The sequence below is a fragment of the Carassius carassius genome, chromosome 7 (assembly GCF_963082965.1).
Source record: "Carassius carassius chromosome 7, fCarCar2.1, whole genome shotgun sequence".
Taxonomy (NCBI): domain Eukaryota; kingdom Metazoa; phylum Chordata; class Actinopteri; order Cypriniformes; family Cyprinidae; genus Carassius; species Carassius carassius.
Window position 1 is genome coordinate 4690543 of NC_081761.1, and position 18748 is coordinate 4709290.

Consider the following 18748-nt stretch of genomic DNA (forward strand, 5'->3'; position numbering starts at 1 on the left):
ATCGAATTAATAAATTACGATTTAACTGTCCGTCTCATCAAATTCGAACTTAAAAACAACACGTCACCTGTTCAACAATCTTCTTGTATCTTTGAGTGGCTTGATCGATCAAATCCCGCACCATCCAACCGTCTTTACACGGGACGACAATCCTTGTTTCCCCGAAATTCACCGTCACTTTCATCTTAACTGCGTCATCAAACGTTCAAATATCCTCGTAGTTTGTTTACAGCAGAGTTTCTCTTAAAGCGAGCGCTGAAGAGACAACAGGTGTCATTGGTCAGCAGTTACAGGTGATCTTCTTTCTCTTTAAAGTGCTAAAAAAGTCTTGGGTAAACCAGTATTAAGTCCATGAACAGAATAACCGTACAGGAATCCTTCCAACAGACTGAACAGTCCTGGATGACAGAGAAAGTCTCGATAGGTTTCTCCTGAGTTCGCGCCCGCTGGTCCAGAGTGAAACCGGAAGCGGCAAAATAGTAAGTGAACAACTCAGACTGCTTTATGAAGCTACACAGGCTCAGTCCCCACACTGCGGAAAGGAAGATGTAGCCTACTTTCACTGCTTAGCTTGAATTGTTTTTTTTTTTTAGCTTGAATTATTTATTTTAATTTATTATTATTAATAATTTATAATAAAAAAAAAACGGAGAATCTCACATAGGTACTCTACAAGAAGAAAGTAAAAATAGAGATTCTCCTTAAGATACAGTAAACTCTAATGCCATATTTGCACATTCAGAATATCCAGAAATATCAGTACTTGGTATAAATCATGTTATGTGCTTAAGCTTTTAGAGGGAAACTGCCTCTAAAATTAGATAGATAGATAGATAGATAGATAGATAGATAGATAGATAGATAGATAGATAGATAGATAGATAGATAGATAGATAGATAGATAGATGGATAGATAGATAGATAGATAGATAGATAGATAGATAGACTGACTTCTAATTAGCATTTATGTAGCCTTCTTTAATTAATTCACATTAATTATGCACAAGTAGCTATTCTTTATAGCTCCCAAGACTATATTTGCCCAGAAGACTTGCACTATACTGTTCAGAGGTCTGGCATCTGTATGATTTTTTAATGTTTTTGAAAGAAGTCTCCTGTGCTTGCTCACCAATGTTGCATTTATTTAATCACAGATACAGTAAAACAGTAATGGGCCATTAAAATAACTTTTTCCTGTTTTGTGATATTTTATTCCTGTGATGCAAAGCTTCAGCATCATTACTCTAACTCATACGTCACATGATCCTTCAGAAATCATTCTGATATGTTGATTTGGTGCTTAAAAAACATTACTTATTATTTATCAATGTTGAAAACAATTTTGTGCTGCTTAATATATTTGTGGAAACAGTGATGTATGGCCTTTTTGATAAATCAAAAGTTCCAAAAAACAGCATTTATTTGAAAAAGAATGTAAAAAAAAATCTTTAGTGTCACCTTTGATTCATCCTTGCTCAATAAAAGGTTAATAGTTAAGAAGTAAACAGTTCTTGTAGTATATACACCAATATTACAACAGTACACTGGATAGTAAGCTGGCACTGCCCCTTAAGTCCTAGGCCATCCCATCATTATAACAGGAGATGCCAAACTGTGCCATCTGGAGGGGTGACTGTGCCAGCCAAAACCCAGGCTTGTCTCTTTCTGATATCTGATTTCCCATACATGCAATTACCATAACCATTTGGAGAAAGTTATGGTACACAATGGTTCCCGTTCCTCCCCATAAAATATAATGGGGAAAGTGAAGCTCAAAATGTTTTTGGAACATTCATTCATTTTGGAAGTGAAGATGGTCTCACAGCGCATGAGGTTTATGAGGCACGCATTTAAAGCGAGTATGACAGATGTGTCAAACATCAAAAAAACTGCTTAGCCAGCACAGAGGAGTTAATGGAGCTGGTGGAGATAACCATTATAACTATAAAACTGTGCCTCGAATGCTCAGAATTAAGCATGAGAGCATTTAAAAAATCTCAAGGGTATGAAGCAAACGTTTAATGTGATAGCTAAAATCAGCGTGAAGCGCTAACATAAATCAACTGTAAGTCCTTGCATAAATAAACCTTTCACTGCCAATTAACTTTTCATTGTCTGCAGCTATTGCTAGCGAGTCAAGTGCTCTCATTTGTGTCATATCATTTATTTGCATTAATTATTTTCTTCTTTTCATGCCTTCAAGGTGCGTAAGCTAAAGTAAAAGTAAATATATACATATATATGTGTGTGTGTATGTGTGTGTGTGTGTGTGTGTGCACGATGTGTGTTGCATTCAAAAGTTAGCATTCAAAATGGCAGCTGTTGTAAAGGAAGTCTCGCCTTTCATTTTAAAAAGTCAGTCATTTGGGTCTTTTTGCACTCCAACTGAACAGACGATAATCTTAAAGAAGAAGTTAATCCAAAAAATGAAAAAATGTATCACATTCATGTCAACTGTGTTTGTGCATGTTTGCCCAAATCAACAATATGACTTTCATTTTATGGACCAAAATAAAAGGGAGACATTTTTCTAAACATCTTCTTATGTGTTCTCACAGATGAGAAACCCATACATGTTTTCTAACCCTAGCTACTGTAAATGTTATTTTATTGTGTAAAGTTGAGTGCTATTATATTCTTTTGTTTATCATTAGAATAAATATGCAAACTTCAGCACAGGAACTGAATCATTTCAATAAATGATCCATCTGTTATTTCATGGATAGGAAACTCACACAAGTTTAGAATGACATAAATGTGAGTTAATAATGAATTTTCATCCTTTTAAATGTACTAACACAAAACTGAATGATCCCCAAACCCTTTGGAAAAATGTAGATGTTCATGTGGGTCAGAAATCGACATCATGTCTAAAACAGATAGTTGTAAGCCGACACTGACACATTCCATATCATCAACATCAGCTAAACCTCTGCATGGTGGTGATGGCGTCATAGTGTGTGAAAGTGTTTCTGATTCTTGCTGACTCGCTCTGTTCCAGCACGTTCTGAAGGAAAATCTCCCATCATGCATCTGAAACCGAGGCCAAGTATAGTCAACGAGTCAATAATTTACAATACAGAAAGAATCAGAATGAAACAAAATGAAACGAAAAGCACACAAAGGCCTAGTCAAGACCAGCCAAGATTCTGAAACAGTTAGTTCCTGGAACATTCCTGGAGTTCCTGGAAGTTCTGTTGATGCTAAAATTCCAACAAAGTGATAAGAGAAACCGCTATCAAATTTCAGAAGGACATCATTGCTGTTGACAAGGAATTCAATTTCCCACAGTGGACACGTGTTCAAAAACATCATTATATAATGAACTAAAAAAGAAGCATTATTACACCAGTAAGCTTCTCTTGATGTTAAACATTTTTTTATTAAAATCCCAAAAAGAAATAAGCAGCAAAAAATTTAATTAACAAGGAATCTAATATTTTTCATGGCACTGTTGCGGGAGCGTAATATCATTTTACCACTCTCATTTTGTGTGGTGTGCAAAGTATTCATTTCACGCTTATAACCTCAATCTGTAGTGTTTTAATTGATTGGGCTTGATTAAATGGCTTATTGCATTTGCACTGGCGAGTATGAAAGTAGTAAAACACTGTTCTGCAGCTGCTAGACAGTAAGCATCATTTCACAGAGTTCATGGAGAGGGCAACAGACAGAATGAGACTCTGTTTTGGTTGAAGAAAAGCTGTTTATCTTTTTCCTATTGTAAAGTAACGTGCTCGGGAGGGATAGAGGCCTGATCGTTTTATGCTGTTCATCAAACCTGTCTTTAGTGCTTTGTATACATGGTTTGCTTGCAGTGAGAGGGATTATTATGGGATGTGTTCAGAATGGAGTAGCATAATGCTTACAGAAAAAAAGTATAGTATAGCTACAGTACCCTCTTTAAAAACGGTTATTCTGCATTTAAAATTCAGTTTTGAGTCAAGAAAATGTTTGAGTCAAAGAAAAGTTAAGCTGCTCATATTTTAGCAATCAAGCTATTATTTTTTATCAAAAGTTACAATTTAGTGACCAAGAGCAGCATTATAAATATTACATTATTTTATAAGAATTGTTGTAATAAAAATAGTGTTATTACAGGAACTCAAATTTATTCAAATTAATCAGATTTCTAAATGTTTCGTATAAAAAATATGTGTGTGCAAATTATAATGTTGACAGACCATTAGTGCAATGTAATCTCATGTATATCATATTGGGGGGGGGGGAAACTTGTGGATCATTATGGATTTACTTTTAAACAATTTCCACTAGCATTTAAATAAATTGTTAACCAGGTTTTACAAAAAAAAAAAAATGTATCTGTTTCCACCAGAAAAATATCAGAATTAACATCTGAATTGTAAAATATACACTCATCAGAATTGTGAGATAAAATACAAAAAACAAATAGAATTGCCAGATTTAATAATAATAAAATAATAATCTAAATTACAAAATGCTAGTTAAAAAGTGATAAGTAAAATCGCAAAAATAAAAAGTCAGCAACCATTTTCTTTATTCTGTGGTAGAAACAAGCTTTCATTATACAAAGAAAGTAAAATATTGAAATAAACATTACATTTTGATGTAGAAAGACTTAAATGGTATTTTTTTTCTTGTAAAACATACTCCAATCATTTTTGAGATTGTTTTATATGTTTAATTTTTAAAAATGTTGCATTCAGTGCATACTATATTGTGCAAAAATTTTAAGTATGATATGCTAGTGTACTATTTCAAACATAAGCGAAGAAAGTGTATTGTAGGTTTGAAGGATCCTGTATCAAAAGTACCTTTGTTATAAAGGGAGCACCCTCGTTCTCTAGTACTTCCTGTTGTTGGTGGAACTGTGTGGATTATTCTCTATGAACCCATTGAAGCAAAGGGAACAGATCAGTTTGACACACTGCATGTCTGTTTATAGAAAAACCAGCTTCCTTTATTTTTATCTCATGACGAGGAGTTTTTGACTGGACATGACTTCCCCCACAATGCAGTTCTGCTCTCGTTATCTAACCAACCAGAGACATAATTTAGAAGAATGAGAAATGAAATACAAGGCCTGTTTTAAACTTCCCAGATCAGTGCTGCCCAAATTATGAAGAAATAAAGTACAAGATGTATGTTTGTTTATCATGTAAATTCTTCACGCATGCTTGCGCTCCACATTCCTTGCATTAGTGTGCATGTGCATGACTTGCTTTGCACTCGGTGTGGGTGTATTTAATTGCATCTAGCGTGTGTCAGAGAACGTTTGAGCACAAACAAACAAACCTGATTGCATTTTCAGAGGTTACCGAAAGCCTTTTCTCGGAAGATCTTTGTGGACGTCGTCTTGGCTCTTATTCAATCATTCTCATCAGACTCTCCTCCACATCTGCCCAGTGTCTTCCATTTAATCCATCACCGGCCCCTACAGACGCCGAGCACTTTGCCCGACCAGAAGATGTATTGTTTGAGAGGAATATGCTCATTACGCATAGTTATGGCAGGCCGGGGTTGGATGTTTGAGGATATGACAGACTTGAGCAAACAGACGGGATTGTGTCATCTGTTTTCATTGCCTAATCTGGGCTTCGGTGGGCACCAAGCGATGTTTTAACAATCCTAAATCAATTTCCACCTTATAACCAAACAACAGACGGGGCTCCCAGATCTATTTGCCTTGAACCAACCATATCTGGAAAGAAAACTTAGCTTAGGGGTGACAGCAGATATTGGATATAAAGAAGATATGTTAGTTCCCTGTTGAACTGCCTTTTTTCATTTTACTGTCTCTTTTCTTTTTTTCTTTTTTACTTACAAGAGAAAAAAGTGAGACTAGTTGAATTAAATATATATTTTTCATTATATATTAAAAAACTCAGACTTGATCACTTTTTTTTATTATATTTAGTGTTTTTTTTTTTTTAGTAAAACTAATTAAAGTGTGTATGTATAAATTGCTCGATATACACTACCAATCAATTTTTTTAAGAATTCTTGAATTATCTTTATCTTACTCCAGTAACTCCTGTCACATGACCCTTCAAAAATCATTCTAATATTCTGATTTGCTGCAAAAAATAATTTAAATAAAAAATAAAAATTGAAAACAGCTGAGTAGAATTTTTCCCGTTTCTTTGATGATAGCCTAGATGAAAGTAAACTTTCTTTCTATAGCCTACTCCTAATATTTTAGTGAATTGTGACTAAATGTTGTGAAATAGCGTGTTAATATATTTTACACTTTATTTGTATTTACTTATTTCTTCTGTAATGGCAAAGCTATCAAAATACATCAGTTGTATCAGCTGTTTCCATCAGAAATGATTCTAATATGCTGATTTGGTGCTTAAGAAACCTATAGTTTTATGAGGTTATCTACAGTATATAAGATTCCCTTTTATGACATACCGAAAAACTGAGAAGTGTTTTGTTTTTAAAGGTCCATTGTGGGCTCCAGGGGAACCCATGTGGGCAGCTATGATGGTGATCTATTCCTTTAATCACTAACTCATGAACAAAGCAGTCTTTAAGCAATGAAACCAGCCTTTAACCATGTCTAATAAAAGCCAGCACAAAGCTCCTCTCTGTTCATGACTAAAAGAGATTGGTTGGGTGCAGAGGTGCATTTTGGGTTATGTAGGCCTACTCTTTTGATCCTAGACTGTAAAAGCAATTATGGCAGCAACTTCATTACTTTAATAGCCAAATACATCATCCTTGATGACTTCTGTCTTCATTAGAAACAAAAGTCCATTGACACCAATTCAACCAGTTGAAATATGCAAGTTTGGTCAAGAAAAATATGTCTTAAACTAGGCTTTATAAAATGCCTTTGAGCCTTTTTTAACCAGCTGAAATTCACTAAGTGAATCAATTTGATAGATTAACTGAACTTACTTGGCCTTATAACCAATTACAAAGCCACAGAGAATTCAAGTTTAAATGTTGGTCTCTGCACACTAAGGCATTGATTAGTATTAAATCTGTACTTGACTAAATAAATAAAGACAGAATTGTCACTTTCAGGTTAACCATTTCTTCACTTAAAAGCTTTTGTTTTCTTTTACATCATTTCCCCCAGGTTACATGAAAAAAAAAAATGTTTTCAACCTGCCGTGTTAAAAAATTAAAATAAAAATAATAATAATATATACAATATATAATTTAGCTACAACCTAAAATCTTCACACACTGGCAGGTGCTAAGACAGAAACGCTAGCTTTAGCACAGACTTACACCTGTGCCTAATGGATCAAATTAGCGGATTGTCACAAATCTTTCCCCACCTCGCTGGCATCTCGCTCGCGCTGCAATTTCCGCTACATTTGGGGAGCCGCTTAATTAAAGTTCATTATGGCATGCTAACACTTAGCAAAGAGAGAACAAATCCTATGATGAAAAACTACGGCAATTCTGGAGCGAACACGACATTCCTAATTTCCCGACTAATTGCTGCAAATGTCTAACAGCGATTTGGGGCAATTATGAGGTACATTTTAAACAAAAGCAAACAGGGTGGAGGTAATACCGCTAATAGCAGCAATTGGCTTGGTGAGATTGTGATGAACTTAAATTGAGGGGGGAACACGATTGTGGAGCCGAGGGAACAGCTGGCTGGCGTGGTTTAATATGACTGAATGGCACTGTTCATTTATCACAATGAAAAACCCTGGTGGACTTTGCAATACATGCTCACCACGTTCACTCACGACGCTACACTAATACATCCTTCTTCAGCTTTTTGGAGCCAGCTGGGTGCTTAACACTGTCACAGTAGCTTACTTTATTCATTAACCACACCTCACAGGATTGTACTAATGCTGTATTTCTATTTTAATGACTTTTTGAACTGTTTGGATGGTTCGTTTAGTTGCACTTGTTCTACAAGTCTCAAAAATACTAATACTAAGCATTTTAGTCTTAACCCTTACCAAAATGAATCATGGTTTTTCTACACTAACCGTAGTCAAAACAATTAAGCTCAAATTAAAGAATTAGAGTGAAGAGGAAAAGATCCAAGGAGCTCAAAATCACACTGATTTATGAAAGTAAAGATTATGCTGATGATCATAAAGTTACTAATTTACTGCTTTATAATTCCAAGTTAGATGACTATGTCTATCTATCTATCTATCTATCTATCTATCTATCTATCCATCTATCCATCTATCCATCTATCTATCTATCTATCTATCTATCTATCTATCTATCTATCTATCTATCTATCTATCTATCTATCTATCTACAGTATCTATCTATCTATTTATCCTGTGAATTTGTGGTAACTCATTTTAATTGGGGAAACCGATAGCCTCAAATCATTATAGAAAACAATAGTTTTGAGTATTATGAACACATTTGAGTTTATTAAAACAATATTTTCTAAAATACAGTTAAAAAATCACTCAATTATTTTACATTACTGAAACTTAAGTGCAACTGCCATTTAATAACATCTCTTTTACCTACTAGCTATAGCTAGCAGCAGCTTGCTACACACATGTGCTACGATAAGAGACTACTTCTGCATCAGCAAGTGCCAATACTATTAAACATAGACTTAATATAATATTGAATTGCCCTATACAACATAAACACAATATGTAACCATAGAATTTGGTTAAAAATGTCCGTTTTCAGACACGGCTTTCTCTGTATCCAAACCCATCCAAACCCATCTGTTAAGGAAAAAGATACGTGTTCAGACCTGACAAAAATATCTATGGTTACTACATTTTGCCTTTGCATGACAATATTACAGTTTTTTTACAATCCTTAGGGCATATTTCTCAATACTTACACAGTACATCACTTTTTCAAAACTCTTCACACTTGGCAAAACACTTGGCATAAATGCACTAAAAATACCTACCAAGCACTCTTTGTCACTCATTAAACAATCAACTAAATAACACTAACAAGAGTGTAATATTGTAGGCCAAAACAACAGAAATGGCAATGCTTCCTTAAAGTTGCCCTCTGTTGTTGCTCATTCCTATGGTCTTTTAAAATCATACCAATCATATTTATCTGCTCACATCCTGTTTTTCTGTGGTTTATAGGGTTGTCTATAGGAACTTTCCCTATCAGAAGCATTTAGAGTTTTCAAGGGCTTTCAATCATTTCCTATCTGACCCCAGAGTCAAGGGTGACCAGAGAAAGAGAATGAAAACAAAAGATAACGTAAACCCTTCCATAGATATTAAATAGCTAGATTTCTCAAGATAATGTTACAGTTTTGAGTGTTACAGTTTGCTATGGTGTAAGCAAGCACAACTTAATTAATTTATCATTCATGCAACAAACTTGGGATTACAAATATCAACAGACAGACTTACAAAGAGTTGTAAAGACTTTTATATTTATGATGCTAATCTACTTAAACTGACAAAATTTCTCAGTGCACCCACAAAAAATTCCTCTGCTTTCAGTCCCACCAAAAGACAAGTATTGACAGAGATTATTTTTGTTTCAACAGTCAGATCGCATCCCTGATCTAATAGCCCCTAGCATGCCATGAACTCTAGCTTCTGTCTTTGAAGTGCTGGCTAAGATGACCCCAAATGTGCTGAGCATTCAAATGAATGGTATTGAAGATTTCGGTTGATTTCTATAGAGAAAGGAAGAAAGGAGCATAAGAGTCTAAAGAGAGATGAGAAGGAAAGAGAGGAAGAAAGGTTGAAAGAATGAAAGTGAGAGAGAGAGCGATGCTGTGAACAGAAACAGCAAAGGATGAAGGAAAATCGTGAGGACTGCTTTGGTTGATGTGGTTCAACTGACAGAGATACTTCCAACATGCGATTCCTTTTTTAATTGTTGTGTTTAGAATCAGTTCCACAGTTTCTGATTATGATGCATATTGCAAGTGTTTTGAGGCATATTATTCAGGGGAAGACAAATTAGTTCAGGTACGAGGGTGAGCTTTGAGAGGAATTGATACAGTAGCATAGAAATAGTATTCTGCATGAAGAAAATAATGTCCAAGTTTTTGCATTGTTCAATTATATTTATGACATTTGCACTTTAGTAACAAAATTATCATGTCCATAGTGCATCTGGACATTTTGTAATTCCCATAATCCCATCGATGTTCAGTCTCATTAGATTTCCATCATTGCAATTTTTACAACTTTTTTTAAAGATATTTTTAATGAACATAAGTTGAGGTATTAAAGCAAATAGTATATTGACTGTAATATTTGCATTTATTGTAGGATTTAACATTTATTTGAATAATATACTGTATTTTTGCATTTATTTATTTATGATTTGATTGGTGATTTAAAATACATTGTTGAAATGTAATTCAGAGTTTTGGACTTTTTATTCTTTTTCAAGAGCTGTACTTTTGTGTCTTTTATGATGGAGGACTTTCCAAAATCACCTTCTACTGAATCGATTTGTCTTAAAGAGTATTTGAGTGTAATCAAAGTATGTGTGCAAATCTCATTACACTCAAAGGAAAGGCAAAATAACTTCCTTTTAGGTTTTCACTGCCTCGTAGAAAAGTAGAAAGCAAGATAAAAGCAGCCTAGACGGGTTCATTATGAAATAATCTCTTTATCATAAAGCAGAAATAATTCTAGGCAGAAATAACCTTTTCTTTTGTCTCTGTTTGAAGTGTTTTTCAGTTCTTTCCAAACCGCAGCAAAGACAAAGTAGCTGATTTTCTCAGACAGTGAAAGTCTGTCTTGCCTTCTGTATCCCATTCCCTAACAACAGATCAATTAGAATTGAGTTGCAGTAAGCGGGATGTATTGATCTATGATCATAATTTCCATAAATGCCATGAGCCCAGAGGCACAATTGATCCAGGCCAGACTCAGGCCATTTTGTCTATATATGAGCATTATTTGCATCATAATGGGAGTCACCATGGCTATAGACTGAAGAAACATTTTTACATGAAGATCATGCATCCCAAGTGAGGCTTCTATATTATCTCAACTGCTTCTCGGCCTCGTTTAGAGAATAAATAGGGATTAAACAGAGACTTTTAAACATTTTAATCCTTCAAACTTAATTTTTGCTCTTCTACAATATTGTACTTATTCATAGTAATTGCACTGCACAAGTGCATAAACTGTTCATTCTGAAATTGGTGACAGAAGATAATTCTAACGCTGTGTTTTGGCCACCTACTGTTTTTACTGTACATCTCCAAATGAAATTGATCAATAACTCCCTCTCAAATGCAATGTGTTTTGAGCATAGCTTACATTATTATTAGACATTTACATTTCGTCATTTAGCAGACGCTTTTATCCAAAGCGACTTACAAATGAGGACAATAGAAGCGATAGAATAGAAAAAGATTAGAAAGCTAGTTAGATTTTTTTGTTTTAAGAATAGAATTAGAATAGTAAGTGCTAAAGTTAGAGGGTCAAATAAAGATGAGTTTGCTGGAGCCACAAACAGTTCTGTCTTGGCGAGGTTGAGTTGAAGGTAAAGGTCCTTCATCCAGCAAGAAATGTCTGTTAGATAAGCTGAGATGCGAGCAGCTACCATCGGATCATCAGGATGGAATGAGAGGTAGAGTTGAGTGTCATCAGCATAGCAGTGGTATGAAAAGCCATGGTTCTGAATGACAGAACCTAATGATGCCATGTAGACAGAGAAGAGAAGTGGTCCAAGAACTGAGCCCTGAGGCACCCCAGTAGTTAGATGTTGCGACTAGGACACCTCGCCTCTCCAAGATACTTTGAAGGAACTATCTGATAGATAAGACTCAAACCACTAGAGTGCGGTTCCTGAGATGCCCTTTGCCAGTAGGGTTGATAGGAGGATCTGGTGGTTAACCGTGTCAAAAGCAGCGGACAGATCAAGCAAATAATTATTGAAGATTTGTATACTGCTCTTGTCAGTCTTAGGGCTTCAACAACTGAGAGCAAGACAATGTAGATTATTTACATTAGACAATGTACTAAATGTATTGAAGTAAATCTTGTTACCAGGGTGTTTTATAATATTTTTACTATTTTTCAGTTGTTACCCATTTTGCCACAGTAATAATACATTTTCTTGGGCAAAACTCCACATTGCTTTAGGGTATTGCCAGGTCATTGCTACATGGTTGCTAGGGTGAGGCTATGCAGTTGCTAAGGCATTCTGGGTGGTTTCTAGGTTGTTTACTCACTGAAGTCTCTCATTCAGTGTAATTTTTTTTTCTTGCTGCTGTGCGAAAAGCAAAAGTCTAGCACATTTAAATATTAACAGATTATATGTATTCAGGGGGTTTATTGTAAGAAACTGGCTTAAAAGAATTTTAAAGATAAAGGTTTTAGATGGAAAGATGCACACATTGTAAAAACATTAGGCTATTTTAAACATTCTTTATTCTTACTGCACTGATTAATATTAATCGTGACCCTGCTTCAACATCTACAAAGGAAATCAATAAATACAGTTTCACACAGCGCTGGTGTGTGAAAACACAAACTCTAAAGGTCAGCAGCCAGTCACTCGATGGCTGGGAAGCTAAAATCTCACTTCAAGGCTTCAGAGCAAACAGCATATTATTGTCAAAGATCCATCATTTTCCAGCCCAAGGAGGAAACTGTGGGATTGACTCTGAAGACAGTCTTGGCTTTAGCTACACAGTGCCACCTACAGACATAAAACTGTTCACTTATTACACTCATTGTTGCCAGGTCCATGGTTTTCCAGCAGAATTGGGCTACTCTGTGCCATGGGTTGTTTTACATGTCCACCGGTTGAAGTTAAAGTGATATTCAAACCCCGGAATGCTAATTTTGAATGCTTTACGGCAGGATCCCGACCAAAAAACGTGGATTTTACCTCCCTCAATTCGATTTTTACTGGGAAACCCCCCTCGAAATGCGATTGGGCTAGTTTTGAGTAGCAGTTGGGCATGTTTTCGCAACCCTGATGACACTGTAAACTTTATTATAATTACCAAATAGCCGAAATTTTTATCTATTTTTGGTCTTCTGGCAGATATATTCAGAGGAAAATGCAGAGAGTACATGGGTGAAACTTTAATGTTAAAGATTTGGTTTCCCTAACCCCTAAATATGTAAACAGTACTACATATGTTTTACTTAACAATCACCCCTAATTATTTGTGAGATCTGTGCCTAGTTTAACAACTGTTTTCCCTAGTCTTTCCCTAATGTGACAAAGACAAACTGCCCTCTTCTGTCCCCTGCTGTGTTGTTCTGTGGGGATAAAGAACCAAGCACTCAAGCTCATTAAGCAGATTGTTTATATGGCGTCGCCCTCTGAGTTACATGGTGTCACATACTACATACTACAATACAGCATAGTGTTTCTCAGTAATACAGCTGGGCTCATGATGATGATGACTTCCCGATGTCAGAGATGGTCACAAATATGGTCATAAATGTAACACCTACATTTCAAACATTTCCATTTTGTTAATGAACCCCGGTTTTGATTTATCAAAGAGGAAGTTATTATGAGATTTAACAAAGCAAATGTAGATAAAGCAGAGAATATATCTTGTGTGCATCCCAGGGGGCTCAATTATTGCAAAATGACACGATCAGACATGATGGATAACTAGCTGCAACTAAATGTGTTTGGAGTGCAACTTCACAAACAGTAATGCAGTGAAATGAGGCAATGTGTAATTGCTTTTGTGTATAAATGCATCTCAGTATATGGATGCACGTGAGAGCTGTTTTCTGACTCAAAATTACCGGATTACCGCCAAACATTATTTATTTCGCTATCATTAAGCAGTAGTCCATTTTTTCCATTTCTACAGCATTACCTTGATTGAAAAATGGTAATGAAGATGCATAATGAAGAGAGCTAATATCCTGCGGTCAATAAGACAACCTAATAAAGTCAGTAGACGTCCACTTATGCGCCGCGGCACCAGGCAGCTGAAGTTTATTATCGTACAGATGACTAAATTACCTTCTCAAAACAAGGTAAATGTCTTTTGATGACAGCGGTGTCTAGCATCTCAAAAGGGATTATTGGAGATAATTGTTTGTTAGCAAACATCACTGCTGCTCATACTTGGTTAAGGTGCAGTCATACTGTGGAGTACTGTGGAGACGCCATGTGATGCATGTCTTCAATAACAGCGCATTTCTAATCTGCTGGAAAGGAACGCTGATGGTTTGTGAATCAAAGCCCCTCTTTTATTACTCCATCTGTTTCCTCTGGATACGGCCGGCATTGGGTTTCTTGGTTCTAATGCCACATTTGATTTCATCTTGTTTTCCTTTACTCACACTCCTTTCTTAATGTCAGGTTTATTTTTTGTCTAAAGACACTTCCCAGAGGAAAGAAAAATCACAAATGGGATCTTTAACATCTCAGTTGTTTCTCCTAGATGGCAATGAGATTACAAGGACAGCAAATGAAGACTGAAATACTGAATTCTTCTCCCAAGAAACCAAGAAGAAAGTCATTTCACATGTGAGTTAGAAAAATGTCTCCCAATGTTCAGATTTTTTCTAGCAAAAGTCGTGTGTTTTTGATTTTCATCAAATTTCATTGTCATTGCTATCATGATGTTTGGTGACATCATTACATACTGGTCATAAAATGAAAATAGTGATTCATCTTCTAATATATATATATATATATATATGTATTTGTATATATATGTATTTGTACCACATTGTAATCTTAAAGGGTTAGTTCACCCAGATAGCAAAATTATGTCATTAATAACTTACCCTCATGTTGTTTCAAACCCGTAAGACCTCCGTTTATCTTTGGAACACAGTTTAAGATATTTTAGATTTAGTCTGAGAGCTCTCAGTCCCTCCATTGAAGCTGTGTGTACGGTCTACTGTCCATGTCCAGAAAGGTAAGAAAAACATCATCAAAGTAGTCCATGTGACATCAGAGGGTCAGTTAGAATTTTTTGAAGCATCAAAAATACATTTTGGTCCAAAAATAGCAAAAACGACGACTTTATTCAGCATTGTCTTCTCTTCCGTGTCATTTTTATTATTATTATTATTATTATTATTATTATTATTATATATTTTTTAGATATCTGCAGAGTTCCTGCAGCTGACCAATGAATTTCTTCCAGTTATTTGTGAATTGTGGATGAAAAAAAAACACATTTAAATAATGAAATAAATTTAATCAACAAAATATTATTAATCATTAAAAAAAAATTCATGTAATTTATGAAATATTTATATAATAGTTAAATCATATTCATAAAAAATAATAATAATTAAATTATTTAATACTTATTTTTATGTACTTAAAATGATCCATTTTGGCTGATTTAAATATCATAGAGGAGACCATAACTAATATAGACATTTTCATTGTTTCTAGGCCTCCCAATTAAAAACTTAAAATTTCATTGGACTTTCTATGTGGGAATCCAGAACTAAAATCTAAAATCAGTGATTGCAATGAATTCAAGCATTACTCATTAAATTCCTCTATGACCAAATAATATGAGCTGCTATTAAACTTGATAATTTTACTGCATATCATCGATTTTCTCACTTGTGTCTTTTTTTATTTATTTCAAGGAATTTTTTGAGTAATATCTGAGAGCAATTCGATACTTGAAAGAAACAACTGAGAATTGAATTGCGTCTCCTGAGCTATGAAAGAGCAACCAGCCCAGAGAAGCTCATGTAGAGCAGGTGTCCTCGAGCTCCTCATTCCCACAGAATGCAGAACGCCGTCCAGATCCTCTTATCTGGAGGAGAAATCCAGCTGCACCTCGGGAATATTTGACAGGCTCAGAGGAGCCTGTGATCATGTGACTCTCTGAGCGCTCGGGCTCTGAAACAACAAAGCATGGGTTAAACAAAGACGAGTGCTAGCAGATGTGTGGGAGCAGCAGGCCCCGGATCAGTCAACAGACACGTAAAGCCGCCCGATTCACTTCTCGAGGTAAAACATTTGTCATCCGCATCCACTCAGAGCCAAGCTTTTGGCAAGCGTCTTTATCGTTTCTTACCACGTTGCTGCCACACAAAGAAACATCATGTAGCTGGCAGGCCTGTATAAAAGGAAGAATCACAAATGAGATCTTTTTCTCCTAAACAAATGTATTACATGGTGATCAGATGAGGACTTTTGCCTAAAGGATTTATATTTTAGCAGACAGTTGATTCTGACTGCAAATGAAGGTAATTGAACATGTTTTCCTCTAGGGGTCACAACAAAAAAAAGTTAGATAAAATAAGTCTGTTGAATGATGCAAAGACCGATGCTGTTTGAAATCATCCATGCTGTTTACATAGGGTGCACATGATCAAATTAATATAATAAATTAGCTATCCATTGATTTATAGTTTGTTAGGATAGGAAAATATTTGGCCGAGATACAACTATTTGAAAATTGCCTTTAAAGTTGTCTAAATGAAATCCTGAGCCATGCATATTAATCAATGATATATTTAAGAGAAGGAAATTTACAAAAAAAATCTTCATGGAACATGATATCGTAATGTATTTTGGCATAAAAGAAACATTAATAATTTTGATCATTTTGATCATTTATCAAAAAGTCATCTGATCTGTCACATACTCAGATGTTCATCTGATGTTTACAAGAAAAATCATAGGTTATGTTCGGGATGGGATGCTTGCATACTGCACAGTATATGTATATGTTGCATATGTTGCGCTATGATTTTTTAAATAGCATGTACAACAGTGCTGTATGTAGTATATACATTGATAATGTTCAAACAGAATTATTATCATATACTCAACCTGTTGCATGTTGTTATTGAGTGAGCAGTGTCTCATCTCAGAAATTGTATTTATTTATTTATTTTTCATTTATTTGTTATTTTATTTATTCCTTGCATTTGTATTCCAATTTTGGGAGAAAATAAATTTTGTTAGTTGCCTTGCATTTCAGCTAAGAAAGCATAACATGTCAGCTTCGTCTCCATATATAATTTATATAAATGTATATACACGTAAATAATTTCAAAATATATACTAAATGTGTGTATTTACAGTATATATACATAATAAACACAGTATGCATACTTAAATTATGTAAACAAAAATGTATAATGTATATGTAAATATATCCTTTGACATATATATATATATATATATATATATATATACACACACACACACACACACACACACACACGTTTGTTTTTGTGAAAAGTGGGGATATCCCATAGGCGTAATGGTTTTTATACTGTAGAATCTGTATATTCTATTGGCCTTCACCAACCCTACACCTAACCCTAACCCTCACAGGAAACTTTGTGCATTTTTACTTTCTCAAAAAAACTCATTCTGTATGATTTATAAGCATTTTGAAAAATGGGGACATGGGTTATGTCCTCATAAGTCACCCTCTCCTTGTAATACCTGTGTCATACCCATGTCATTATACAGAGTTGTCACAAAAACAAGAGCACACACACACACACACACACACACACATTTATTGCCAGGGTGATATAGTGCACATTTTGATGAATGTGGTTGGTCATGCATCTAAAAAAATATTTATAGTGAACTTGAAATAGTATATTAACATGGTACTCTTTCTGCCATATTCAGATGTAGCTGAAATAATAACAGTATGCTATATTCTGAATTCATCCCGCCTGAAAGCCTTTCATTTAAGGGCTCATCATTAGAGCTGGCGCTGCCCTCTAGTGGTGTGAGACTCTCTGTATATGACGACTCAGAGCTCATTTAGCTTGTTTCATAATGAGCAGCTGCTGTCTGTCTGTGTCTGCGGGGAGTAGAGGGGTCACGGATACCTGTTTCCTGCGGTCCCCAGCAGATGGCCCTTGCTTTCTGGCACCGGAGCCACAGACGCCACCGGTCCCATTCAGGTCCCCGGGGCCAAATTAGTGGCCATTTATGGAGTTACTCAGAACAGCATAATAGGGCTGATAGGCAGCTCCAACTGATCTGAGACCTGTCCTCTCACAGCTTCCTCTCGTGTCGAAGCGTTTAGCACAGCATGTCGTAAAAGTCTGTGAAAGACTAACACAACACGCCACCTGATAAACACGCTTTATGTTCGTGAGGGAATCAGTGGTGCATTTTGTAGGATAAAGTGTGAAAGAATCCATTGCAACCTTTGAAAATAGTTCATTTAGTCTGTATTTCCTTTAAGAATGGTTTTCCCTCTTAGTGTATAGTATATATAGTGGTGTAAATGAGAAAAAACTGAATTGTTTTCTTTGTATATTTAACATAAATGAGCATAATTTCTTTGATATAAATAATATTTTCATATATTTAAAAAATTTGATCTGATAAAAACCCTTGTATTGTGTATCCAAGTATAAAGATTTCTTTTTAATGATTACATGTAATGCATCTTATTTAAAAAAAAAATATATATATATATATATATATATATATATATTAAATAAATTATCTGGTGAAAGCCCTTGTTCAAAAATATCAATATGTCCACAATTAAAATCATTTCATTTCATAAAAAATAACCTTTGTAAATTATGACTATTAATGCATCCAATTTTAATATAAAAAAATCCAGTTTTCTGGTGAAACCCTTCTATTGCAGTATAAAAATGTCAATGTTCAGATGAGGCATAATTAACGTAAATGTGCTTTTTTCCATTGTTTTTTCTTGTTTTTTCATAATGATGATGACAATATATTATTTTTAAACAAATATTTTGTATATTTTTGCTCATGTTGTCAAATGATCAGATAAAAAGTACTAATATTGTGAAACAAGTCAGTAAAGTTGGCAGCAGTTTAATAGAGCTCTACAGCTTCTTAATTAGCATGGGCCGGAGGGACATTTAAAACG

The 18748-nt window shown here is 34.9% G+C and overlaps 1 protein-coding gene and 1 long non-coding RNA gene across 3 annotated transcripts in view; one reads left to right on the forward strand and one right to left on the reverse strand.

Moving 5' to 3' along the window:
- pard3ba (par-3 family cell polarity regulator beta a) overlaps positions 1 to 455 on the reverse strand; it is a 164400-nt gene extending 163945 nt beyond the window's left edge. The window contains exon 1 of one of the 2 annotated variants that reach the window (XM_059553544.1): positions 68 to 455. In XM_059553544.1, the coding sequence (XP_059409527.1) occupies positions 68 to 184 (117 nt within the window). In that variant the 5' untranslated portion in view covers positions 185 to 455. The remainder of the gene's footprint in view (positions 1 to 67) is intronic. The other variant, XM_059553545.1, reaches the window with a different exon arrangement.
- Positions 384 to 16305, forward strand: LOC132143383 (uncharacterized). The gene is made up of 3 exons (XR_009434246.1): positions 384 to 479; positions 14321 to 14406; positions 15495 to 16305. It is a non-coding gene; the product is annotated as an uncharacterized LOC132143383 (long non-coding RNA).
- Positions 16306 to 18748: the final 2443 nt, after the last annotated feature.